The 26130-nt window shown below is 44.3% G+C and overlaps 2 protein-coding genes across 8 annotated transcripts in view; both read left to right on the top strand.

The window, feature by feature from the left end:
• LOC100016082 (nuclear pore glycoprotein p62-like) overlaps positions 1–7180 on the top strand; it is a 33088-nt gene extending 25908 nt beyond the window's left edge. For 4 of the 5 annotated variants that reach the window (XM_007497404.3, XM_016423506.2, XM_016423507.2 and 1 more), the window contains one exon: positions 4794–7180. In XM_007497404.3, coding sequence (XP_007497466.2) covers positions 4797–6338 — 1542 coding nt within the window. In that variant the 5' untranslated portion in view covers positions 4794–4796 and the 3' untranslated portion in view covers positions 6339–7180. Of the gene's footprint in view, positions 1–2405; positions 3008–4793 lie in introns of those variants that run through there. The other variant, XM_056801828.1, reaches the window with a different exon arrangement.
• Positions 1–26130, top strand: part of CSTPP1 (centriolar satellite-associated tubulin polyglutamylase complex regulator 1) — a 173384-nt gene that overhangs the window by 25906 nt on the left and 121348 nt on the right. For all 3 annotated transcript variants that reach the window (XM_007497407.3, XM_007497406.3, XM_001370007.4), the window contains exon 2: positions 24300–24402. In XM_007497407.3, the coding sequence (XP_007497469.1) occupies positions 24300–24402 (103 nt within the window). The remainder of the gene's footprint in view (positions 1–24299; positions 24403–26130) is intronic.

The following is a 26130-nucleotide window of genomic DNA, read 5'->3' as shown; positions in this document are numbered from 1 at the left end:
CCTAGAGGAGATTGTTGTGAATATGAAAACAAAGGAATCATTTTTGAACTTGTCAAGCTCATGGTTATTTGGCTTTGAATTTTTCTATCCAAACAATTGTGTGACCTTAAAGTACTGTTTTAAAGTTTATATGTTGGCACAATACTTTTTGTTGAGGCCAAATAATCTGATATTTTAAATTTGAGTCTCTGTGAAAGTATCTCATTTTTTTTTAAGACCCCTACCTTGTGTCTTAGAATCAATACTGGTTCTAAGGCAGAAGAGCAGTAAGGCCCAGTCCATGGGGGTGAAGTGACTTGCCCAGTGTCACATAGGCAAGGAAATGTGTGAGGTCAAATTTGAACCCAGGATATCTTCTCTCTAAGCCTGTCTTTCAATCCATTGAGCCACCTAGATGCCCTCTCTTAAAGAAATCCTTCTTTAAGAGAAAAGATCTTAATAATGCAAGACTCTAGCCTATGTCAAAAAATTCAGGTTGCAAATACTTAAGTGATGGTCTTCAATGACACAGGGTTTATATCCAAACAGATACTCCTAGCCAATATTATTTGGGAAACAGAAAGAAAGAGAAATTTTGTTATTTGACCAGAGCCATAACAAGGAATATTTGCAGTTGGGGCAAAAGGCTAGATAAATGTTTTTAGTTGGGGTTGGGTAATGTTGGGAGAGAGAAAACAGAGACACTCTAGGACCATGTTGGCAAACCTATGGCACGCATGCTGGAGCATGCTGGAGGGAATTACTCCCCTCCCCCTCTCTACCAGGCCTGAGGACATTTCTTCAGTGACTCACCCTTCTGCCCAGCAACCTATGGGAATGCTTCCTCCCTCCCCCATCTGGGGTAAGGGGGCCGCTCACATGTGGTGTGAGGGTGCTGTTTGGGCTCTAAGAGGTTTTCCTTCACTGCTCTAGGACATGGGTGTGAATAAAAGTGAGGAGCTCATCACTGTGGATTTTGTTAACTTCCAGGACAATCAAATCTAGTCCAAGAAGCATGTGGCATCTACTCTGTGGAAGGCTGTGGGCTAGATCTTGGGAAACCAGGCAGAAAATTAAAAAGTCTAAGCCGTCAGGGAACTTATGTGCCACTGAGGTGGATACCACATGAAAAGACAATATAGAAATGATTATTTAAGAAGGAAGCTAGGACCTAGGGGTAGCTGAGAACGCCTGCCTTTCCCTGAATGGCCAGTTTGGCTGGCTGGCTGAGCTGTCATGAGGGAGCACATTGTAACCCTGGGCCAGACTAGTGAGGGGGACCTCGTGAAGCACCCTCTTAGAGGACCATTAGTCACTTGCCACTCATTAGTTAGCAAATTAACAAGAAGTATTAGCTTAGTGAATGAACTTCTGCAGGCTAAACGATTTATAGCTTTTAATTAATATCAAGGTCAGGTTCCTTCTGTTAGCTCAGAAAAAGTTTTCCAAAACTATAGAGTTCTCCAACTAGGAGCCATCTCAAACAGGCAAGAAGACATTTTCACTATAAGCTCCAAGTCTAATGTGTGTGCTCAGAGAGGTGACAGCATATATTTTTTTTACTTTTAAAAAATTACATCTAGAAACAATTTTTGACAATTGTTTTCTGACATTTTGTGATTCAAATTCTCCCCATCTTCTCTTCTCTCCCCTCTCCTGGAAACGGTAAATAATCTGAATTAGGTATGATAGTGCAATGCATATTTCCATAGTCCCCATGCCATGAAAGAAGACACATACAAGAAAAAAAACTCGTGAAGGAGATGAAGTGAAAAATGATATCCTTTGATCTACAGTTTCTTTTAAGGCTGTGGAGAGCATTTTTCATTGTGAGTGCATTGTAGTTGGGTGACAGGATATTGTAGAATTAGTCCTCTGGATGTGACGCCTGATGCTCACTAGCTGTGTGACTCTGGACAAGTCACTTAAACCTCCTCGGTTTCCTTATTTGCCAAGTGGAAGAAATAGTTCCCCGACTCCCTCCCTCACAAAATTGTTGGAGAAACCATACTATAGACAAGCGAGCGCCACATGTGGTGATGCTTTGAGGGCCTGCCCTTTTGCTGGCTTGGGTCACCTCACTGAGGCAGATGGACAGCCATCTCTTAACTTGGGATGGCTTTTAAGAGTTCCTGTGACCAAGATTGGAACTCTGGACTCCCAGGGAGATGGAGCTTCGGTCAGCAGGTAGGACCTGCCAGAGCCTCCTGGGTCACCCATGTGCCACCACTAAGTCTCTATTCCAGGTAGGAGTGTAGTGCAGACTAAAGGGCAGTGACTCTCTGACTGGTGTTTTGTCCAGGACAAATACACACACAAACATTAGTTGTGCCTGGCAGTGTGATAGAGTGCAATGAGAATGGAGAGCAGCATTATTTCTTGAACCAGGCAGGTACTAATCCTCCTCTGTTCTGCCCTTGTTAGACGACATCTGGGGTTCTGAGTTCAGTTCCAGGCACCGAATTTAAGAAGAATGCTGTTGACCTGAAGATGCCACCACAACGGCCAGGGGCCTAAGGTCATGCCTTGAATATCACTGAAGGAATTAGGGATGTTTATCTAGAAGAGAGGAGTGTGGGGGCACCATGACTGTCTTTGAGTATCTATGGGCTGTCTTGTGACAGAGGCTTGGACCCATCCTGCTTAACCCTGGGACACAGAGCCAGAAATAGTGCAGGAAAGTGTCAGAGACATGTCTGGATTTGCTGTAAAGAACAGACTTTTTAAAAAAACTCTTTACCTTCTATCTTAGTGTCACTACCAAGTGTCAGTACGAAGGCAAAAGTGCTGTAAGGGCTAGGCAATTGAGGTTAAATGACTTGCCCAGGGTCACATAGCTAGAAGTGTCTGAGGCCAGATTTGAACCTGAGACCTCCCATCTAGACCTGGCCCTCTATCCACTGAGGGACACAAATGGCCTGAGAATAAGCATTCTTGATCAAGATGGTCACATGTGGATTCTGCTGCCTCAGGATGTAGTAGGCTCCCCTTCACTAGAGATCTTCAAGCAAAAACTCATTAACATTTGGTGAGCATGTTGTAGAAAGGATTCTTGACCTTGGTTGAATTGGATTGCATCTGAGGTCTTCCAGCTCTGAGCTTCTGTGATTCCCAAGACTGGCCTTGGAGCTAGAGTCCCTGGATTCAGATTCTGCATCTCCCTCTTTCTGCCTGTGTGACCTCAGGCAAATTGTTTAATTCTCTGGCTGGCAGTTTTCTTATTTGTAAAATCCTAAGGTTGGCTTGATGAAAAGTTCTTCACCTTTTTTTTGGTGTCTTGGGCCCTTTTAGCAAGCCAGTGAAGTCTATGAACCCTTTCTCAAAATAATATTTTTGATTTTTAAAAAATTATAATTTAAGGAAATGTTAAATTTAAGGTAGAAATTCTTAAAAAAACAATTATTTACTCCCCTCCCATCTCATTTCATGGATATCCTGAATCCTATCCATGAAGGCACATTAAAACCCTACAGACTAGAGGATCTCTAAAGCATCTTCTAAACCCATGATCCTAAGTGAATCATTATCCTTGTAAGTGAAAGGGAGAGGTATAGTGGAAGAACTCCGGATGGTAGAGATTGGGCCTGGAGCCACACTCAACATAAAGTCTTCTGGGCCTCAGGGTCTTCCTATATAAAATGAGGGAGTTGGATAAGGTAGCCTTTAATATGTCTTCCTGCTCCAAATCTATGCAGCTAAGATTGTATTCATTAAGAAGATGAAAAAGATGTGAGAAGTTTGTAAGCCTAAGCAAAACATCCTCATTACCTTTCCTTAAATGGAAAACAAACAAATGTTCTTGGGGGTTATTTAGGCCCCTGTAGAGAGAAAAATGATTACTTTAGACTTTATTCAAAGAGACTGAATGAAAACAGAAAGGAATATACCTATTTCTCACTTGTGCACACAATGCCTTCATAAAAATTGACCAAGTATTAGGGCATAAAGATCTCACTAACAATTACAAAACACTCAAAAACATTAGACATATATTTTATCAGATACATTATGTTAAAAATTATTTTAAATGGCCACTAGAATAACTATTAAAAATTAGAGATTAAATCTTAAAGGATGTATTTGTCAAAGAACAAATCATAGAAATAATCAATAATTTCATTCAAGATGATGACAACAATAAAATAGTCTGCCAGAATTTCAAGTCAAAGTAGTCTTATGGGGAAATTATATCCCTAAATATTTTCATCAACAAAAGAAAGCACAGATCAACAACAAATTAAAAACCACCAATAAAATACTAAAATAGATATTCTGAAAATCAAAGGAGAGATTGACTGGTATCAAAAATATCAAAGGTGGATTTATAACCAATGAAGAAGACATAAAAGAAATTATTTGACTGAATTATATGCCAGTAAAGCTGATAATCTAAATGAAATGAAATCTCTTTCCTTATTTACAAAAATAAGGAAAAGATTAGAGACTGGATTTGGGGATTAATCTACATAGAGATAATTACTGGGCCTATTAGAATTGATGAGATCACTGGAAGAATTGGAGTCTTGGTGGGTGGCCATTCACAGAGAGAGATGTCATTAAAGTCAAAGTAGGAAAGACCATTCAGAAAGGGTCAACAATGAGAACTCAGGTAGGGTGAAGACTTGAGAAAAGGCCATTGCATTTACGGGTTCAGAGACTGGCAAAAGGGAAAAGCTGAGAACATGGACCTCCTTCCCTTCTTTGGAGGAATGGGGATGATGATGTGGAAGATTCCGTGTATTGTCAGGAATGGTTGGCCTTTTGGTTTGGCTGAACTGATTTCCCCCCTTTTTTTTCTTATTCTTTGTTATAAGGTAATGGTTCCCTCCCAGCCTACCGCAAGCACGCCTGCTCCTAGTTTGTTCTCCCCGACCACCCCTGCCTCATCTACACAGACTCCAGGCTACAGCTTTGGATCCCAGGCCACACCAACTCCAGGCCCAGCCACTGCGGGGTTGTCCTTAGGGTTAAGTGCGGCAGAGTTAACTTTGGGCAGCGGTGGCACCCCACTCTCTTCAGGTATCACGGGGGACTTTGGGCTTGGCAACAGGACACTTAGCAGTTCCATAGCAAGCAATGTGCCAAGCCAGGCATCAACTCCTCCTGGCTCCATTTTTGGCCCTCCAACTACCACTGCCACCCAACCTGCATCATCTGTAGGATTCTCCTTCCATGGTGGAAATGCTTCCCAGCTGGGGACCACTGGCTTCAACCTTGGCTCAATGGGGAATGCCAGTCAACCATCAGTACTTCCAGGTTTAACCTTTACTGCTGCCCCTCCAGCATCCACTGCAGCAGCTTCTGCACAGCCACAGACTGCCTTTGGCTCGGGAGGACTTGGATTATTGTCCTCTTCAGGGTCTGCTGCTGTGCTCTCTGGATCACTGGCCTCGAGCTTCAGTCAGGGACCTGCGTCAGCTTTTGGCTCTACACTGTCAGGCTCGACACCAGCAGCTGCCGCCGCCGCTCCTGGGCCTGCCCTGTTTGCTTCCACAGCAGACTCTTCCCCTGCACAGGGGTCTGCCCCCAGCCTCTCGAGCTGGGCTCCATCCACTTCAATTGGAGTGCCGGGATTTGGATTAAAGCTTCCTGGGTCAGCGAGTGCAGCTACCACTACTACGGCTTCGGTTTCCACGCCGGGCTCGGCTTTGAGTCTGAAGCCCCTGACGACACCCGGGACTGGCATCATCCCTTCCACCAGTGCTCCTTTGCCTGCAGCGACCCCAGCTCCCAGGCCCACCATGGATCAGGAGAATCCCCCGAGCTCTGTGATGACTTATGCTCAGCTGGAAAGTTTGATAAATAAATGGAGCCTGGAACTGGAGGACCAGGAGAAACACTTCCTTCACCAGGCCACCCAGGTGAATGCTTGGGACCAGACATTAATTGAGAACGGTGAGAAGATTACATCTCTGCACAGAGAAGTTGAGAAAGTGAAGCTGGACCAGAAGAGGCTGGACCAAGAACTGGACTTCATCCTGTCCCAGCAGAAGGAGCTGGAGGACCTGTTGACTCCTTTGGAGGAGGCTGTGAAGGAGCAGAGCGGGACCATCTATCTGCAGCATGCTGACGAGGAGCGAGAGAAAACTTACCAGCTGGCAGAGACCATTGATGCTCAGCTGAAGCGCATGGCCCAGGACCTCAAGGATGTCATCGAGCACTTGAATGTGTCTGGAGGGTCCCCTGACACCGGTGACCCGCTCCAGCAGGTCTGTAAGATTTTGAATGCACATATGGACTCGCTTCAGTGGATTGATCAAAATTCAGCATCCTTGCAGCGGAAGGTGGAAGAGGTATCGAAGGTTTGTGAGAGTCGTCGCAAGGAGCAGGAGCGAAGCTACCGGATGGTCTTTGATTAAGTGGCCTGAGATGTCTTGGATAGAGTTGTAGTTTCCATTATATAAAAGGCCTTGGCGCCAAGTTGAGTAAAATGTACAGTTACTATCTATTGCAGTTAATTTTCATCACAGTAAAGTTTATCTGGGTTTTCTTTTCCCATTCTCAAACCTTGAGTAAAATGTACAGTTACTACCTATTGTAGTTAATTTTTATCGCAGTAAAGTTTATCTGGTGTTCTTTTCCCATTCTAAATCTTTATGGTAGTAAGAAAAAGTATATACCGTAATTTTGCATTAGTTATATCAATGTTTTGTGAATCTCTTTATAGCCATTAAATTGATTATAGTGCTTTGTGAAGGCTTCTGAAAATTTTTTCATTATTGGCATTCAGTAAATAGCCAGTTATGTAACAGGTATCTTTTTCCTTATTGACAACAGGCATGTGCCTATTTGAAACAGTGTAGGCTTATTTTCAGAGTGATATGAAATCTTCGTGGTCATGTGCACAACATTTTGTTGTTCATGCAGCAATTACACCAAACTTGGATTGATTTCTGACAGTGTGTTCTTGGAGTTTCTCAACTGTCATCAAATTGTTTTCTCAAACTGCTGCAGAGGTTTGGCATGAGGGCCAGCCTGCTTCTCCAGGGATGGTCAGACACCTGTGCACATCCTCACTTGTGTTTGTATTAGGCCGCACCAGAATGCCACCCCCATTCCCCCCATCAGATGTGTAAGCAAATGATTGAAATATTAGCAGTGTAAATGTCAGCTCAATAACTGTTTGCTCAGCATTATATCTTGAATCATCCTGGACCATCACAAAAAGGTCTTGCAGAAATAAACCTTATTTGGGCTCTCATTGAATTTTAAGCCTTTTTTTTCCCATTTAAACTTGTCTTCTTATTTATGTTACTATCCTGTCTGGTGAATTTTCACATGAACTGGTTGGTAATATTGGTCAGGCAGTCTTTCAGTAGAACTTCTTTTGAAAGAATATATTGCCCATGTGCCAGTGGTAGAAGACAAGTGAGTTACATTGAAGAGTTTTGCTTTTCCTTATGAAGGTTAGTTTATATATAATTATTGTTCAAAACAAAGCAGTATATGAAATTGAACTTTAAGAATATTTATCATTTGATATGAGGGCAGCTAGGTGGCACGGAGAATATAGAGTACCTGGCCTAGAGTCAGGGAGACTCATCTTCCTAAGTTCAGGTCTGGCTTCAAATACTTACTAGTTGTTTGTGTGACCCTGGGCAAGTCACTTTGCCCTGTTTGCCTTACTTTCTTCATCTGTAAAATGAGCTAGAAAAGGAAGTGGCAAATCACTCCAGTATTTTTGCCAAGAAAACTCCAAATGAGCTTGTAAAGAGTCAGACAAGACTGGAATAACAATAAACAACCACAATCATTTAATACAACACTTGTCTTTAGTCAGGAGAATAGCAAAATTTGTTTATGCTGGAGCTAGCTACTCATTTTGGCTGATTAATCTGGTGGCTAAAAATAAAAAATGAATTTCTATCTCCCAGCAAAAAAGCTAATAACATCCTCCTGCCTTTTTATAATATATCTTCATTTGAGTGAGCATTTTCACTTTATTCTTGTTTTAAGTAAAAAGTACAGAAATATACTCAATGTAGAACCCAATTTAAGACTGTGTATACCTGGAGATGAGCCAAATGCTGTAAACTTTTGTTCAAATAAAAAGGCCCCACATGAAAATTAAGCTTACCTATGATTATTATAATATGTTAAAAAGCTTTCAGGTTGTAACATTTCATTCAATATTATTTATAAGGGGGCAGCTAGTGGCTCAGTGGATAGAGAGTCAGGATAGTGAACTCTGTGACCTTGGGCAAGTCATTTAATCCCCATTGCCAACCCTTATTGCTCTTCTACCTTAGAACCAATCCACAGTATTAATACTAAGATGGAAGATTTTAAAAAACAGTTACTTATATTCAACAGAATGTATCAATTAAATTTAATATGAAGTCTTACAAATAATATACAATTACAAATAAATAATATGGCCTTGCTGAATTCTTTCACTTCTTATACAATGTCCCTTATAAAATATTTAATAATTTTTTTTAGCTTTTATAATTATAGACAATACAATTTTACATTTTCTAATTATATCATGTAAATTTAATGTATAGCTCTTGGACAAAAGTTATTGCAGTTTTTAAAGCACTTAATAAGTAAATAATATTATGAGTAATATATTAAATTATACTTTTTTTGTTGAATCGGAAGATAATATTTATTGTGTAAGGGTTAAAAATTAAAGGGTTGGACTACATTTATAAGAGTGTAGTTGCCAGAAATTATTACTCAAGTCAGAATGACTTTATAGCAATTTATTTATAGAATAGAGGGAAAGAGAAAGTAAGGAAATGAGAGAGAGTGGATATTTACTTCAGCTGGGTCTGAACCAGGCAGGACTTCAGAGGCCCCAGCAAAGGGGCCCCAAGGTAAATTAAACAAGGGTTCTAGCAACGAGGCCTCTTCCAAGACAAGGGGCCTCTCTGGAGGCTAGAACCTCAAAAAAAAGCCAGGAAAGGGAGTAAGCCTTTTTCACTCACCCATGTGGTAGCTCTGGTTTGGGACCTCAGACTGTTCAGTCTGATAATCCCATAAATAATCCCATAATCCCATAAATAGTTAAGAGATAAGAAGGAAATGGAAGAGAGAAAGAAAAAGCTGCCATAGGAAGGAAAAAGAGGCCGAGAGACGGAACTTCACTGAATTTATCTCCTCCCAACGTCTGCATGTAACGACAGGAAGAGAGTAGGGTGTTGGGAATCATAGTTTTGCTGGGGATAGTAGTTTTTGGGCAACAGATTCAAATTACACAATTGAGTACCTACTATGTACCAGATACTGTGCCAGGTGCTATACAGATAAGGTTGAACAGCCCTGGAAAGTTGGTACTATTTTGATCCCCATCTTACAGTTGAGGAAACTGAGGTAGACAGGGGTTGAATAACTTGCCCAGGGTCATTTGGTAAATGCCCCAAGGCCAGATTTGAATTCAGATTTTCCTGACACCAGGCCTGGCACTATCCATTATATCACTCAGCTGACTCCTAACTTGAAAGGGGCAACAACAAAAAAGTGGAAACCACTCTTATAAGGGAAGGGTTCCTCAGTAGGACAAGTGAAAAGGATGCAATCACAAATAAAGGGGATGTAAAAATGAAGACATCCATAAATAGTTTTAAAAGAGGGGCTGCTGCTCACCTTGGAGAGCGCGTTTTAGTAGAAGAGGGAGATCAGAAGCCAGCCTGCAAAGGACTGTTAAGAAATGGAGGTAACTTTAATACGCGACTCGTTAGGATTTTTAACTGTGAAAGGGAGAAGAGATACATGATTATAGGTTGAGAAGGTGATGGAGTCAAGTGAACAGCTTATTTAGAATGAGAGGAACTTCAGAGTATTTGGAGGTGGTCGTAATAAGCTAGCAAATAAAGAAAAATGGATTCTAAAAGAAAGCGGGTATGATTGAGGAGAGAAGCTTCTGGTAGAGGTGAGGGTGGGATCCAAAGCAAGAGGCAGAGGGGGCCAGATCTAGAATTAGAATCAATACAAGTATCTGCTCCAAGGCAGAAGAGCCTTAAGGCCGAGGTGGCGCAGTGGATAGAGAGCCAGACCTCGAGATGAGAGGTCCAGGGTTCAAATTTGGCCTCAGATACCCCTTCCTGGGTGACCCTGGGCAAGTCTCTGAACCCCCATCATCTAGTATAGCTCTTACTGTTCTGCTGAGGATCCAATATAGAGTCTTGATTAAGACAGAAAGTTCAGGGTTTTTGTTCATTTGTTTTTAAATGAGGAGGAAGAATGGGTTTAGGAGGAATGAGGCTGAGAACAGTGGAGGGATAGAAGGTTGTAGGCTGTAGATTTTTAGAGTTGTGGGTCATGGGGGTGATATTTATAGGTGATGATCAGATCAAGCCATCACTGTGTGTGAGCAAGATGGGGACTGTGGGAGTTCAGCGGGTTGATGAATTGGGTATTAGAAGGCATCATTGATGTGTGTGTGGAAGTACTGAAGAATAAGGGCTGGAGTTGGTGTGGGGAGACCGACTGAGCCAAATCCTCAGTACTGTAAAAAAAAAAGAGAGAGAGAATGACCTGAAGACCAAAGATAACTACAAGGAGAAATTGGATCCTGGCATAAAAATGTATCTACTTTTGTTTAAAACCCTTATCTTCCATCATAGAATCAATACAAGTATCTGCTCCAAGGCAGAAGAGCCTTAAGGGCTAGGCAGTTGGGCTATGTGGCTTGCCTATTGCCACCCAGCTAGGAAGTGTCTGAGGTCACATTTGAACCCAGGACCTCCCATCTCCAGACCGGGATCTCTATTCACTGGGCTATCTTAGATGCCGGTGTCAAATCACAAAGGAAATGAGGCTGAGTCCCTGAGGACAAGCTTAGAAATGGAAGAGAAGGTTGACCCGGCTTGCAGTGTTTCCTGGGAAGATCCATGTTTCCATCGGTGTAAGAAGACAGAAGGTTAAGCGAAAAGATCCTGAGTAAAGGAGTTTGTAAACAAGAGAGTAGGGGGTCCGGGGGACAGCAGAGAGGGATGAGACTATGAGGAGGGGGAGATTTTTGCCTTCCTAGATGTTTACCAAAGTAAATTGAAAAATGGCAGCAAATTATATGGTCATTTTATAGATGAGGAAAGTGTTAGTTTGAGGCGTGGCCAGAAAAACACTCGGATGCTCTCTGGGCATCCAACAGCTTTTCAGCTTCTGGCGTCCAAGGTCCTCTCTCCGGTTCCCAGGACACCAAAGTACAAGCTCTCCAGGGGCCACCATTTTGTAAAGTGGCCCTCATTCGGAGAGGAGCCCCATATGGACTTCCAGGGCCTTGGGGGAGCTGTTTGGAGGTCGCCGTGGCAACAGCTCCATGGGCAGAGCCAGGCTGGAGGCCAGGTATTGGGCAATCCTCCCCTGCCTGTTGTGTTAACTTTCATCCACATCCAGGACGTGGGGAAGCATTCATTCACACTCCAACATACCTGCTCGGGGAGGCACTTCCCGCCTGTGTGATCCTCTGGATTTCGGTTTCCTCATCTTTCAAGTGAGGAGGTTGGACTCGATGATTCCCAGCAGCCTTTCAAGTCTAAATCCTGTGATCCTTTGATCCGGCTTCTGAGTATTATTAGTTTTATCATCCTCAGGATCACACAGGCAGAACCGTGGCATCAAGAGATTAAGTGATTTGGGGGAGATGAATCGACAGAACTACAGTTTCTGAGCCATGGTCCTCGAGCTCGGAGGCATCCCTGGGCGGGCACGGCCGCCGGAGCAGCCCTGGACGGCCCTGGACTTAGGTCTACGTCCAGGCCTTCTAGCCCTTGCCAGCCTGTGCCATGGGGGGTGTGAGGGTGTGGGGGGTGTCAGCAGACGAGGAAAAGAATGATTTCTGACACCTTCTGCTTTAGAATCAATACTGTGGACCTGTTCCAGGAGATAAGAGTGGTAAGGGCTAGGCAAGGGGGTAAAGTGACTTGCCCAGGGACACTCAGCTAGGAAATGTGTGAGGCCAGATTTGAACCTAGGACTTCCTGTCTCCAGGCCTGATTCTATCCACTGAACCACCCAGCTGCCCCAGTAACTGCCTTTTTAGAGGGCAACTAAGGTGCCCAGATATCTTCTCCCTCAGGGGATGCAGGTGTGCTGTGATTTTTCTTTAATCATTCACATAAATTAAAACCTATTCCTTTGCATTAAAAAAAAATAAAGGCCAGCTCCACCCTACACGTTTTATTGCCAGGCAGTGGCTTTGAACGTCTGCCTTATTGAAGGGTGATAAACGAGAGGATTTTCCAGGTTAGGGTGGTGCCCCTTAACCACAGAGGAACACAAGACTGATAAGTGTACAGGTGGAGGAAAGGGCCGAGAACAGCACAGAGAGCCCCGGCGGGACCTTGGCCTCTGCCCTCAGAGCCCTTCGGAGCCCCCTCCCCCCAGCCCCGCTTCTTCCCTGCGGCCCGATGTAGCACAGGGCTCCCAGGACTGGGTGGGGTGCCCACCCGTCTTTACAAAGGACTCAGAAATGTGGGGACAAGCTGTACCTTCCCACACAGGCGAGCAGGTGCCTCGGCCCGCACTCCCCAGGCAGAAGCCTAACCTGCTTCCTCCCCGACTCCACGGTTTGCTTTAGGCAAATACCCAAACCCAGAGGCCTCTGGAGTCCTGGGCAGACTTGAGATCATGGGCAGGGCCCAGAGCATGGAGGCTCACATGAGGACCCCAGAGCCCACCGAGGGGAAGAGAGGGAGCCGGGCTAGCCAGGCAGGCCCAAGGCCCAGCTCTTCCCACGCTGTCCCTTTTTCCAGAGTGATCTTTGACCCTGGGCTACCCTGGAGGAGGGGATAAGCGTCTCTCCTATGCCCCCCTCTCTGACATGGGCGTTCTTCTCCTGCGTCCTGTGTCCAAGCTCTCCCCGATCCCATCCAGCCTCCATTAGCTGCCAACAGGACCTTTGAGCGCCTCATCCCCCTACTCAGTAAATTCCAATGGCTTCCTTTGCCCCCAGGAGCAAATACAAAACCTTTGTTTGGCATTCAGAGCCCTTCAGAACTCTGCCATCTCCCACCTTTCTGGCCTTCTGGCACCTTCCTCCCTGCCAGGTATACTTGGATCCAGTGACCCTGGCTTCCTAGCTGTTCCTGGAACAAAGCACTGTCTCCTGGCCCCAGGCCTTTCCTCCCATCACATCAGTGTGCCTGTTCATTCCCCCGAACATTCACTACTGCCATTTGATTTGCCAACCCCAAGACTGATTTGAGCTGCATTTCTCTTATCATTAGTAATTTGGAATATTTTTTCCAGGGTCGTAAATACTTTGCAGTTCTACTTTTGAGAATGTGTTTGTAATCTTTGCCCATTCGTTATAGACATTATTGTTTACTGTGTACCGATTGGATGCCAAATATTTATCAGAGAAATCTGATACAAAAATTTTACCATATGACCATCTCCCTTCTTATCCTATATATGTCAATGTTGTCTGAGCAGAAGGCTTTCTGTTTCAGAAGTTATTATTTTATCTTTTGTAGTTGCCTCTACTTCGTGTTTAAGTAGATTTCCCCCTGTGAATAGGAAGAATTTATGACCAAACGAGAGAGAGAGCATCAGGAGATACAAGATGGATATGTTCGATCTCATTAAATTAAAACGTTACAATGCAACCAAGATTAGAAGGAAAAAAGAAAACTGGGGAAAAAATGTATATCCAGTATCTCTGACCAAGGCCTCATTTCTCAACTATACAGAGAGCTCTTTCATGTCGACATGACAGGGGAAGTCCTATCTGGTGGAGAAACTTCTGATCGCTTCAACATCTCCAATGGTGTGAAACAAGGCTGCGTCCTTGCTCCGGTGCTATTCAACCTATTCTTCACCCAAGTATTATGACATGCTGTGATGGATCTAGACCTGGGCGTCTACATCAAATACCGACTGGATGGCTCACTATTTGACCTTCACCGCCTGACTGCAAAAACAAAGACAACAGAGAGACGCATCCTGGAAGCTCTCTTTGCAGATGTCTGTGCTCTCATGGCCCACCAAGAAAATCATCTTCAAACCATTGTGGACAGGTTCTCCACCGCAACAAAACTGTTTGGCCTAACTATCAGCCTCAGCAAAACAGAGGTGCTGTTCCAACCTGCACCAGGGAGGCCAACGAACCAGCCGTGCATTACAATCAACGGCATGCAGCTTTCTAACGTCAACACTTTCAAGTACCTGGGCAGCACCATCGCCAATGACGGGTCCCTAGACCACGAGATCAATGCCAGGATCCAAAAGGCCAGCCAGGCACTTGGGCGGCTGCGCTGCAAAGTCCTCCAACACAGAGGTGTAAGCACTGCGACGAAGCTCAAAGTGTACAACGTGGTGGTCCTCAGCTCGCTCCTGTACGGTTGCGAGACTTGGACACTGTACCGGAAGCACATGAAGCAGTTGGAGCAATTCCACCAACGCTCCCTCCGGTCAATCATGAGGATCCGATGGCAGGACCGAATCACCAACCAGGAAGTCCTCGACAGAGCCAACTCCACCAGCGTCGAAGTCCTGGTCCTCCAAACCCAGCTACGATGGTCTGGACACGTCATCCGCATGGACCCACAGCGAATATCAAGACAGGCATTCTATGGGGAACTGTCAGCTGGACTCAGGAAACAAGGCTGACCAAAGAAAAGATTCAAGGATCAGCTAAAGTCCAACTTGAAGTGGGCTGGTAGGACACCAAAGCCACTAGAACTCGCTGCCTCTGACAGAAGCAGCTGGCGAGCCCACATTCACCAGGCCGCCACCACCTTTGAAGATGAGCGACGTCGACGTCTTGCTGCTGCGCGTGAACGCCGACACCAGACCACAATCGCACCTCCGTAACAACTGGCGTCCCATGCCCCATGTGCCACAAACTGTGCGCCTCAGCCTTTGGACTCCAAAGCCACATGAGGGTACATCAATAGATGATAATGCACAAAGACAGTAGTCATTCTTGGACACCGAGAGACTACCACTATACTAATTTATAAGAAGACAAGTCATTCCCCCTGTCAAAGGACATGAACAGGTAGTTTTCAGATGAAGAAGTCAAAGTAGTCTATAGTCATGTGAAAAAATGCCCCCAAACATTATTAATTAGAAAAATGCAAATTAAAGCAACTCTGAGATTCCACCTTATACCTAGCAGGGTTGACTGGAGGAGATGTAAGAAAATTGGGACCCTAATACACTACTGGAGATTTAGTGACCTGATTCTGGACAGCAATTTGGAACTCTTCCCCAAGGGCTATAAAATGGGGCATACTCTTTGATCCAGCAATACCACTCCTGGGTCTGTATCCCTCGGAGATAAGAGAAGAAAAAGGGGAAAGCAATTGTATAGAAATAGTAATAGCAGTTCTTGTTGTGGTGGCAAAGACTTGGAAACGGAGGGGATATCCATGAATTGGGGAATGACCAAACAAGTTATGGTCTATGATTGTAATGGAAAACTATTGTTGTAAAGAAATGATGAGCAGGAGGATTTCAGAAAAACCGGGAAAGACCTACACGAACTGATGCAGAATGAAGTAAGCAAAACCAAGAGAACATTGTATACATTAACAGCAATATTTTACGATGATTGATTGTGAATGACTTACTATTCTTATATAAGGATACAGGATTAAAAATGCCTTCCACTTCAGAGAAAAAGCTGAGTCTAAATGTGGATTGAAGTAGCCTGTTCTTTATTCGCTTCATGGATTTTTGTTTGTCTTCTTCCACAACATGATGAATATGGAAATATGTTTTGTATAATAAAACACAGATAACCAATAGTAAATTGTTCACCATTTCAGAGAGGGAGAAAGGAGGGAAGGGTTGGAGAAAATGTGGATCTCAAAATGTTAGAAATGAAGGCCAAAACTTGTTTTTACATGAAAGTGGGAAAAAATGAAACATTATCCATAAAAGAATGTATTTCCTGCCAGTAGCAATGATAGGTATATAGTCAGCTTTTTTCCTAATTTTTAAATAGTGTATGATCTTTAATATTAAGATCACATATCCATTTAGAATGTATTGTGGAGTGTGGTATAAAATGTTGGCCTAAGCTTTACTTCTGCCAGTTTACTTTCCAATTTTCTCAGCAGATTTTTTTTTTAAATCCTTACCTTCCATCTTGGAGTCAGTACTGTGTATTGACTCCAAGGCAGAAGAGTGATAAGGGCTAGGCAATGGGGGTCAAGTGACTTGCCCAAGGTCACACAGCTGGGAAGTGTCTGAGGCCAGATTTCAACCTAAGACCTCCCGTCTCTAGACATGACTCTCAATCCACTGAGCTACCCAGATGCCCCCTTCTCAGCAATTTTTATCAAATAGGGAGTTTTCCCTTAGGTAATTTATGTTTTCCACTCTTATGAACCACTTGGTTATTGAGTTCTGTTGTTTCTGAATCTCTTTTGTTTATCTGTTCCATTTATCTTTATCTCTAGTCTTTCATCCTTTTTTCATTTTATTGGATTGTTTAATCTATTTACATTTAAAGTTATGAGTTAAGTTTTTATTCTCTTCTATCTGGCTCTAAAATTGCTTTTTCTTGCCCTAGTTAGTTTCATCCCCTCTTCTACTATAAACACAATATTATGTTCTTCTAGTTTACTTTAATCTTTTTAAATGTGATCCTGTTCCTACTCTCTCTTCCCTTCACCCTTTATTTCCTCTTCTCATTTGTTACCCATTTCCCTTTAGAGTTGTGATTAACAATTTCTTTTTCTCTCCTGCTTTTATCTAATTATATATGTCTTCCTCTTTTTTCCTAATCAAGGAGGTTCCTCTTGCCTTCCCTTCAGCTAAGGAGGAATTCATTAAATTTTAAAATGTTCATTCTTGGCACCCTTTTCCAAAAAAGGATTTCTTAGGGCACCTAGTGGATAGGGAACCAAGCCTAGAGATAGGAGGTCCTGGGTTCAAATCCAAACTCAGACACTTCCTAGCTGTGTGACCCTGGGCAAGGCACTTAATCCCCATTGCCTAGCCCTTACCAGGCTTCTGCCTTGGAACCAACACATAGTATTGCTTCTAAGACAAAAGGTAAGGGTTTAAAAACCCCCAACCAAACAAAAAGGATTTCTTTTCATTATCCAACTTTTCTTTCTGTTTACCCTAGATCCTCCATCCATGATTTCCTGACTACTTGTGCTTTCTTTTCTCTGTGTTCTCCATACAATCAAAGTTTCCAGGGTAACAATTCTAGAGTCTTCCTGCTAGGTCCTTTTTTTTAATTAAAAATTTTCCCAATTACACATAGAAATAATTTTTGACTATTGTTTTCTGACATTTTGCAATTCAGATTGTTTCCTTCCCTTTGTCTTCTCCCACCTCATATGGTAAATAGAGTCTGACAAAGGTTATCCTGGTACTTTCATTATTTTCATAATTTTAAAACATTTTTTCTTTTCTTTTTCTCTAATTACATGTAAAAGTTTCCAGCATTTTAATTTTATTTAAAACCCTTACTTACCTTCTGTCTTAGAATCAATATTATATGTTGGTTCTAAAGCAGAAGAGCAATAAGGGGTAGACAATGAAGGTTAAGTGACTTACTTGCTCAGAGTCACACAGCTAGGAAGTGTCTGAGGCCAGATTTGAACCTAGGAGTTCCCATCGTTGGGCCTGGCTTTATAACTACTGAGCCACCCAGCTGCCCTCAGTTTCCAAAATTTTAAAGAAAATTTTGAATCTCAAATTCTACTCCCACCCTTGCACCTGTGTTGAGATGGTAAATAATCTGATGTAGATTTTACATGTGCAATCGTGTAAAACATTTTTTCATATTAATCCTTCTGTGGAAGGAAACTCAAACAAAATTTTAAAAAAATTTAAGAAAGCAAACGAAAAAGTTTGCTTTGGTCTGGATTCTTTCCAGGTTTTTTTTTTCTTTCTTTAAAAATTAAAAAAAATAAAAATAAAAACCCTTACCTTCTGTCTTGGAGTCAATACTGTTTATTGGTTCCAAGGCAGAAGAGTGGTAAGGGCTAGGCAATGGGAGTTAAATGACTTGCCCAGGGTCACACAGCTGGGAAGTGTCTGAGGTCAAATTTGAACCCAGGACCTCCCGTCTCTAGGCCTGGCTCTCAATCCACTGAACTACCCAGCTTCCCCCCTCCAGGTTTTTCTGACCTCTTCCTGCTCATCATTTCTTACAGGGTAAACAGTATTCCATTACAGTCTTGTATGTTCAACAGTGTTTTTCTGCAATATGCCTATCCATATGCCTTGCTAGGTGCTTTCTGCCACTGCCTTACTGAGTTTTACACCATGGATTTCCCTTTTCCACTGGGCCTCACTCCTACAACCATGATAATTGCTGCGGGCAACAGAGGGAATACTGCCCCAGAGTAGGGACCCTGCCCAACCACTGGACTATACCTTCTTTTGTTGACTTTTTTTCTACATTTGCTTGGACATCTCTGCCCTGTGTCCATGGCCTCCTACTCCTCCAGGTTGCTGTTGCTGTCCTAGCTGGCTATATTTATTCACTCCTCCTGCATTTATGTTGTTTGGGGCATTTGAGAAATAAATAACCTCTTGGGTTCTAGTTTTCTTTCTAAAAAATATTTTAAACTCTTCTTTTTTATTGAATGTGCATTTTTGTCTTGTGTGGTTGCTCTCAGATTTGTGGAATGGGGCACCTTGAGCTGGATCCTGAGCTTCCTTGCCCTTCGGAATGCATCGGAGGCATTCATGGCCTCTTTCTTTTTATTGGGGGTATGAAATAATCTTTTGAGTTATTTGAATGTTCTCTTCTTTGTGTTTGATTGAAGGTCTTTCTCCTGATGGCTTACAGAACTTGCTCTTGAATTGAATTGCTCAATTTAATCACTATGTGTCTTGGAGTTTGTAGCATTGAGCCCCTTTTTTCCCTGGAGGTGATCTGTGAATTCTTTCAAGTAGAATTTCATTTTCAATATTTATAAGTTCTGGGGAGCCCCTTTCTATTATTTCCCTCATTATGGTGTTACGGTTTTATTTTCTTTCGTCCTGTCATGTTCTTCTGGGAGACCTATGCTCCTTAGGTCATCTTTGCACATCCTCCCTTTGAGATCGGTATGTTTGGCTTGTAGCGTGAGCAGATTTTCTTTTAGTGTTCTTGGTATTTGTTTCTTTTCTTCTAGGTTCTCCTTAATGTCTATGTATTTATGGTCCCAATCCATTATCCTTTCCTTTGTTTCTTTGGTGATGAATCTGCCATTGCAGATGCAATTTTTTCTATCCTGTTCATTATTTTTGCTGGGAAGGAACACCGTTTGTAGTTCTGTGCTCTCTTCAAGTTCCCTAGGGTCCTTTGTCTCATTAAGCCTTGGATCATTTTCCTTTGTTTTGCAGTATTTATTCAGAGACCTGAACTTATTTACCTGATCTGGAGGCCATCTTTCCTTCTGCTGATATTTTTCCCATTGATGCATGTTTCTATTCAACATCTTTGAGTTTTCTTTTTTTCTGAAATCTTTGGTACTTCTGGGCTTTTTTCCTTTTCACTCATTTCCTGACTCCCTCCCTTTCTCATTGTGGTTTCCCTCTGGGGTGTATCTCAGAGTCTCCACCTCCTTCCTCACTGAGCAACTTACAGTTCACCAGCTTAGGCCTCTGCCCCAGTAGACTTTTGAGGAGGCAGAACTGGCCCCAGCTGGGTGTCGGGCTCCTTTCCTCCGGCTTAGTGCATCACAGCATTGATGCTTCTGGGTTGCAGTTCCAGACAGATTTGAGTTCCTGAAGTGCTGAGGCCTGGCTGGCCATCACCCAAACAGACTTCTGCGGACTGGAGCTAGTTCCCCCATGGCACCAAAGAGGAGGGGTGGATTTGGATGTAAGTCTGTGTGATACCCTGCTCCTGGTAGCATAGGAGGTGGCAGGTGGGTGCTAAGTGAATTCAGGATCAGTGAGTCTTAGTCCTTGGTTTACCGCCCCACCCCCTTTGGGATTCTGGTTGTCTTTGACCATAGAAACGGCTGAAATTGCTTTATCTTTGCAATATAATTTCTCTTTCAGAGAGGTGTGAGAGGTCATCGGGATCAGAGATAATGGCTAGATCACTGTCTTGTGGCTCATGTGTCCCAGATGTCTATCCACTCTTTTGTTTTAACTTTTACTATTAATCAAGATGACATTTTTACAAGTTAAACAAAAAAAAAAAAGACATCATGGTCTAATGGTTAGAGTTAGGAAGGCCTTGAGTTAGGAAGGCCTGGGTTCAAGATCTACCTTGGATATATAAGCAGAAGACACAGTTTAGACCTTCCATTTCTTCAGCCAAGTTAAAAAAAATTATACCAACCCTATTTAAAAAAAACAACACAACACTTATCTTCCATCTTAAAATCAATATAGTGTATTGGTCCTAAGACAGAAGAGTGGTAAGGGCAAGACAATGAGGGTTAAGTGACTTTCCCACGGTCACACAGCTAGGAAGTATCTGAGGCCAAATTTGAGCCCAGGACCTTCTCTCTCCAGGTGTAGCTCTCGGTCCACTGAGCCACCCAGCTGCCCTCTTTTACCAACCCCATTTGAACAAAAAGCAGAAAAGTTCAAATATCCCCAGGGAGCAATCCTTCAAGAAGTTCCAAAATCCAGTGTCAATCAACTTCTTTAAAAGCACAAAGTGTTGACCGTTGGAAAACCAATATGCTGGTGTTTCTCTTCATCTGTGCAATAAAAGTGAATCATTAATTGGAGATGCCAGGTAATAGATGACTACAGTGTCAAATTATCTTGCTATTTTTCTCTTCCCACTTTACTATCTGTTTTTACTTTAGTGATTGCTATCTTGCAAACCACTAATGTCATGTATTACTTCAAAGAATAAAGAATTGCAGAGGAAAAATAGTGTCAAGATAGTATCAAAGAAATGTAGGTGGGCCAGTGATGTAGCAAGCATGAAGGATCACTAGTGAGCAGACACTGTGCTCCCTCAGTGCTAAGGCAATGTCAGGTGTTCCGGAACCCCCCACAGCATGCCGTGTGGGACTCTGGCAGATGCCCAAGAGTATGGACGTGGATAAGGATTGCATGCAGTGATGGGTTGCCCTCTGTATTGTTGGCTGGCCAACTCTCATGTTTAAGATCTCACACCCCAGGGAGAAGTTGCCCAAACCTTCATTCTCAGTTTGGATAATCTTTAAAATACTTGCAGAGAACAAAAACAAAGAGTTGGTTAAAACACATACACACAAAACCTGATTTGTCGAAATCCATTTTTTTGTGTTTGCAAAGGTTGATTGTTAACTTTGGAAAACCCTTGTGTAGAACAAGTCACAAAAGGTATGGGCCATTCACCTGGACTTTGGCCAGAGACCAAACCTCTAGTCAACATCATCACCCACAAACTTAGAGCTCTGATAGTGAGGCTCATTTGTTTTCTGTTCCTTATAAAGATGGGACTTGGCTCTCCCCTGATTGTAACAATGAAGGTATTTGGCTCTTCCTTGACTGTGAAGATTAAATTGTAATCCCCTGCCTATTTTTAGATTTTAATCACCAAGAATGTAAGCACAGTACTTAAAGTTGAATATGGAGATCTACCCATTTTGGATTTTAACCACAAAAAGGTGTGAACACCCATTTCATACACTGAGTAGGAGGTCTATGACCCACGTGTGAAAGAGTGGGCAGTCCCTTCGTGGTTGCCAGATTGTTAAATTTATGGTTGGACAGAATATTTAATTGGTCATTAGGGATTTAATTTCTAAATCCCAAAAATAAATTTCTAAAGTCAAATGGAATTTATGGTAGTTTATTTTACAATACAGGGAAGATATTAGGGAAGAGAGAAAGAGAAGAAAATGGGAGAGAGTAGAATATTTTTATTCCTAGGGAACCAGCAAGTGAATGAGTTTTATTAAGTGTCTTTCCTATGTGATCAGGCTGTTAGGGATGGTTCTCAATGTTTACTACTCTGAGGATACCTCTATGTTTTCTAGAGTGAGGAGACAATGACCAAAGAATGATGGCAACAGGAGCATCACTTTAGTGGGTTGCTTTTTATTCTTACTACTTTAGAAAGAAATGCTTTTCCCACTTCCTAGATTGAAAAACCGAGAAAGTGAGATGAAGATAGGATACCATAGCAGAAAGGTTACTCATGGACCCTGGACTCAGGAGTCCTGAATGTGAATCCCTGTTCCCCAGTTATTAGCTCTGTGACCTTGGACAAGTTTCTTCATCTGTGAAATGGAGATGAATAATGTTTCTATTATCTACCTTAGAGGGCCATGGTAAGGAAAACCTTTTGTAAACCATAAGGCACTATGGAGATGGAGAAAAAAAATTGAATTGAGGTGTAGCTCCTCCTTTGAACCGCTTCCCCAGTGTGGCACTCTCAGGTGGGATCCCCAAAGAGTGACTCCTCCCATCAGGTTTCAGAGGTACTCCATTGTCCATTATTCCTTAAACTATCATTCAAGTGTGCTTTGGTCAGACAAAAAGATAAAATGAGCTTAGCTAAGGTGGTCGAGTTGGAAGGATGGCTGCAAAACATTTCTCCCCTAAACCTAGGAATAAAAATAGTCTACTGAAGGAATAGAAAATAAATAAGCCTCGCTTTGTTTCACAAGTTGAGTGTGAGGATGTATCCAAGAGTTCACTAGTAATGAGGCACATACAGAAAGAACACGTATGACCAAGACAATTCACACATCTTAGATTGTAGGGCCTTGATGCTTATTCTCTTCTATCCTCACAGTCTTTCCATTTGGGTACGGCATTTATCCTGGGCATGTTCTTGGGCCTGTTCTTCTCTGAAGCTTGACTCCTGAGCCCCAGTTTTCTCTTATATCCATAGATGGCTCTCTTCTCTGCTGCTGGGGGGGGGTCTCCACTCTTTACTGCAATGTGTGATTTCTCCTACCATTTGGGTAGTTCTGCTGTAAGCTATGGGAGGTGATGGGTGAGTTGGGGAATAAGAGGGAGAAATCTCTTCTACCTCACTACCTTCTGGTTGACATGCAGAGAGAAAAAGCAAAGCATGATCCCCTTGTAAGAGCGGAATTCTTCCAGCATGGGTGACTCTCTTCTCTGCTGCCAGGAAGCATGTTCCACAAAGATCTGCTTCAACTGACCCCAGAACTAGCGATCTAGCTTTTAAAAACCTCACAGGAAGGGCAGCTGGGTGGCTCAAGTGGATTGAGAGCCAGGCCAGTGATGGGAGGTCCTGGATTCAAATCTGGCCTCAGACACATCGTAGCTTTGTGACCCTAGGCAAGTCACTTAACCCATTGCCTATCCCTTTCTGCTCTTGTGCCTTGGAACCAAAATACAGCTTTGATTCTAAGACAGAAGAGGATGATTAAAAAAAGGTCATTCTTTTGCCTGCCAGCAGCAAACTGCCCCTCTGATTCCACCAAAGAGAATTTCACACTTCATCAAGAGTTCAGACCATGCCTTTGTAGTTCTTTTTTTTTTAGACACATTTAGTCAGGGTTGTCCTGACAAACTCACCTGCCCAAACTCCTGAGTTGATCATAGGATCATAGATTAGTGCTGAAAGAGAGCCAAGGCACTCCCTCATTTTACAGATGAAGAAACTGAGTCCAGGGAGGTCAAGCAACTTGACCAAGGCCATTCTGTGGTTGAGGCAGATTCAGACCTCATTTGTTGATGCTGCTTCTCACATCCTTTCTCCTTCGTCTCTCTATGTGGCGCCGCTCTTCTGCCTGTGTTTAACCGATGCTTTGTCAGGCACAACCAGTGTGAAAAGGGGATTTTTCATCAATTGAATCACATTGAAATTGAATGATATTGTGATTTTGAGATCACGGACTGGTTCAGGTGCTTTTTCCTCTCCAGACCTGGGTTATGATTGGTGTGACTTCCTGGTGTGGAAACTTTCTCCATCAATCCAAATCTAAGAGCGTTGCCTGTGGTGCTGTGACTTGTCCAGGGTCACACAGGCAGTATTTAAGCCAGGACTTTCTGATTCCAATGCCTGCCTCCCTCAGATGCTTTTAAAGGCCGGTAATGGTTTCTAGTGACTAGAAAAAGCCTTTATTTTCCTTTTTTTTCCTTCTGCACCATCCTGAAGCATCTACTTCCCAAGCCCGGAATCAGTTGTAGGAGTAACTGCAGAGTGAATTATTCTGACAGGCAAAAGAATAGGGGTGGAGGGTGAGGGAGCTGGGGGCTTGGAACACAACTTTCAGGCCTTTTGACGACGCCGTGACACAGCTCCAGTTCCCGTCTCGGTCTGTCTTAAAGCCCGGAGAGAAGAAAGAGGGTGGCCCTTCCAGACAGTCCCCTTGCTTGTTGTGCTTCGTGGCACGGGGCATCCGCCGCAGGGTCTGTAGGGCCAGCAGGCTAGCTCTGTCCCCCACGGCCCACCCAGAGGAGCCCCGGGCTCATGGCGGAGCCCCTGGTCTTCCAAGGAAGTGTGCGCTTTAATCCCTCTCCCTTTTGGTTTGCAGCTCAGCGACACGTCCTCACGTACATGGAGGATGCAGTGAGCCAGCTGCTGGAGAACAGGGAGGATATTAGTCAATACGGCATTGCCAGGTTCTTCACTGAATAGTAAGTACAACGACGCTTTGCCAGCGGGGCCGGCCTGGGGGAGGCGCTTGGACCTGGCCAGGGTACATGGAGAACAGAGCGGGACACGTCCACCTCTGTCCTGCCTGTGAATGCTCCGTGGCCGAGGTTAGCCAAGGGTGCCTCGTCCCATGACCCCTGGGGGGGCCGCCTTCTCTTAGATCCGGCCCCCGTCGGGCTGGCCTTCTGGCCGAGGGCCCGCGGCCTCCCCGTGTGCAGCCAATCTCGGGGAAGCCGCTTTGCTCCGGCCATCATTTATTGAGTCAGAGTGCATTTCTGGAGAACGCTCCATCGGCCGGCCTCCACCCAAGGCCTATCTAGGTGCCGGACCCTGTCCAAAGAAAGGCCGGAAGATGGCTGGTCCCTGCCCTCGCACAGCTCCCAGGCTCGGGGAGGGGCCGTGTGGACAACCACGAGGTCCGTCCCGAGCAGGGAGACGAGCTGAATGTGGAAGGAAGCCAGGGAAGCCACGAGGCCTTGATGAGGGCTGGAGCATGCCAGGCATGGGGGAGCCCCAGGGCAAGGGTCCAGAGTCATGTGGGAGGAGAATTGTGGACTGCCCAGTGCTTTGCAAGGATGGTGGTCTCTGACCCTCACCACAACTCTGGGATGTAGGTGCTGTTATTATTCCCATTTTACAGATGATGAAACTGAGGCAAATAGGTCGAGAGACTTGTCCAGGGACACATAGCTAGTAAGTATCTGAATCTGGATTGGAACTCGGGTCTTTTGACCTCTAGCGTGGACAGAAAACAGGCCAGTGTCTCTGGAGTAAAGCCAGTAAGCCTGGAAGTAGAGGGGCTGGGTGTGAAGGCTTTCGATGCCAGCCAGACAATGTTATACTTGATCCTGGAGGGACCAGGGAGCCAGTGGAGGGTTACTGAGTAATGGGGTGAAGGGGCCAGACCTGCTTTGTGGGAGAATCACTCTGGCAGCTGGATGGAGAGGGGCCCTAGTGTGGGGGTGTGGAGAGAAGGCTACATGGACGGGAGATTTGGCAGCTCGTGGGATGGGGGGCCTCCACAGGCAGAGGGAAGCTGGGGAAAGGGGGTGCATTTGAAGGGAAAGACGGTGAATTCTCTTTGGACACGTCACATCCGAGACAGCCTTGGTCCACCCCGTTCCAGAGTTGGGGCCCACAGACTTGGCGTGTCTAGATGGAAGCTGAAGAAAAAGGAGAGGACCAGAAGTGTGGATCTGGGACTCGTCTGCGAGCCCCCAAGAGCCGAGGAGCTTACGGGGTGACCTAGTCCAGAAGAAGAGGGCCCACGACAGACCCTCGGAAGATCCTCAGGGTCAGGGGCCATCCTGGGGAAGATGCAGCAGCCCCAAAAGAAGAGTGTCACCCCCAAACTAGAGAAGCGGAGCAGACGGCGAGGGCCGCAGGGAGGCCAAGGCTTGAGGCAAGGCTGTCTGATCTGGCCGCCCTCCCCTGGGGGACTCTGGAGAGAGCAGATTCATGGTGATGGCGAGGCCAGGAGGCATGTGGCAGAGGCTTAGGCTCTAGTGGAGGCCCCAGATGGCAAAGACTTTCCTGAGGAGAGGATGGAGGGGATCCCTGGTAAGGATTTGAGTATCAGGAGGCCAGTGGAGAAGCAGATGCTAGAGAGACCGGGGGGGGGGGGGAGGGGTGAGGATAGAGGGTCAAGCTGTTGGAATCAACTGCAAGAGATGGGAGGAAGTGACTGCTCGGTGGCTCCGAGTCACGAA

Source organism: Monodelphis domestica, chromosome 6, assembly GCF_027887165.1.
Source record: "Monodelphis domestica isolate mMonDom1 chromosome 6, mMonDom1.pri, whole genome shotgun sequence".
In the NCBI taxonomy this organism is placed as follows: Eukaryota; Metazoa; Chordata; class Mammalia; order Didelphimorphia; family Didelphidae; genus Monodelphis; species Monodelphis domestica.
Note: the sequence above shows the minus strand (reverse complement) of the source record. Positions and strands in the feature narration are given on the sequence as shown.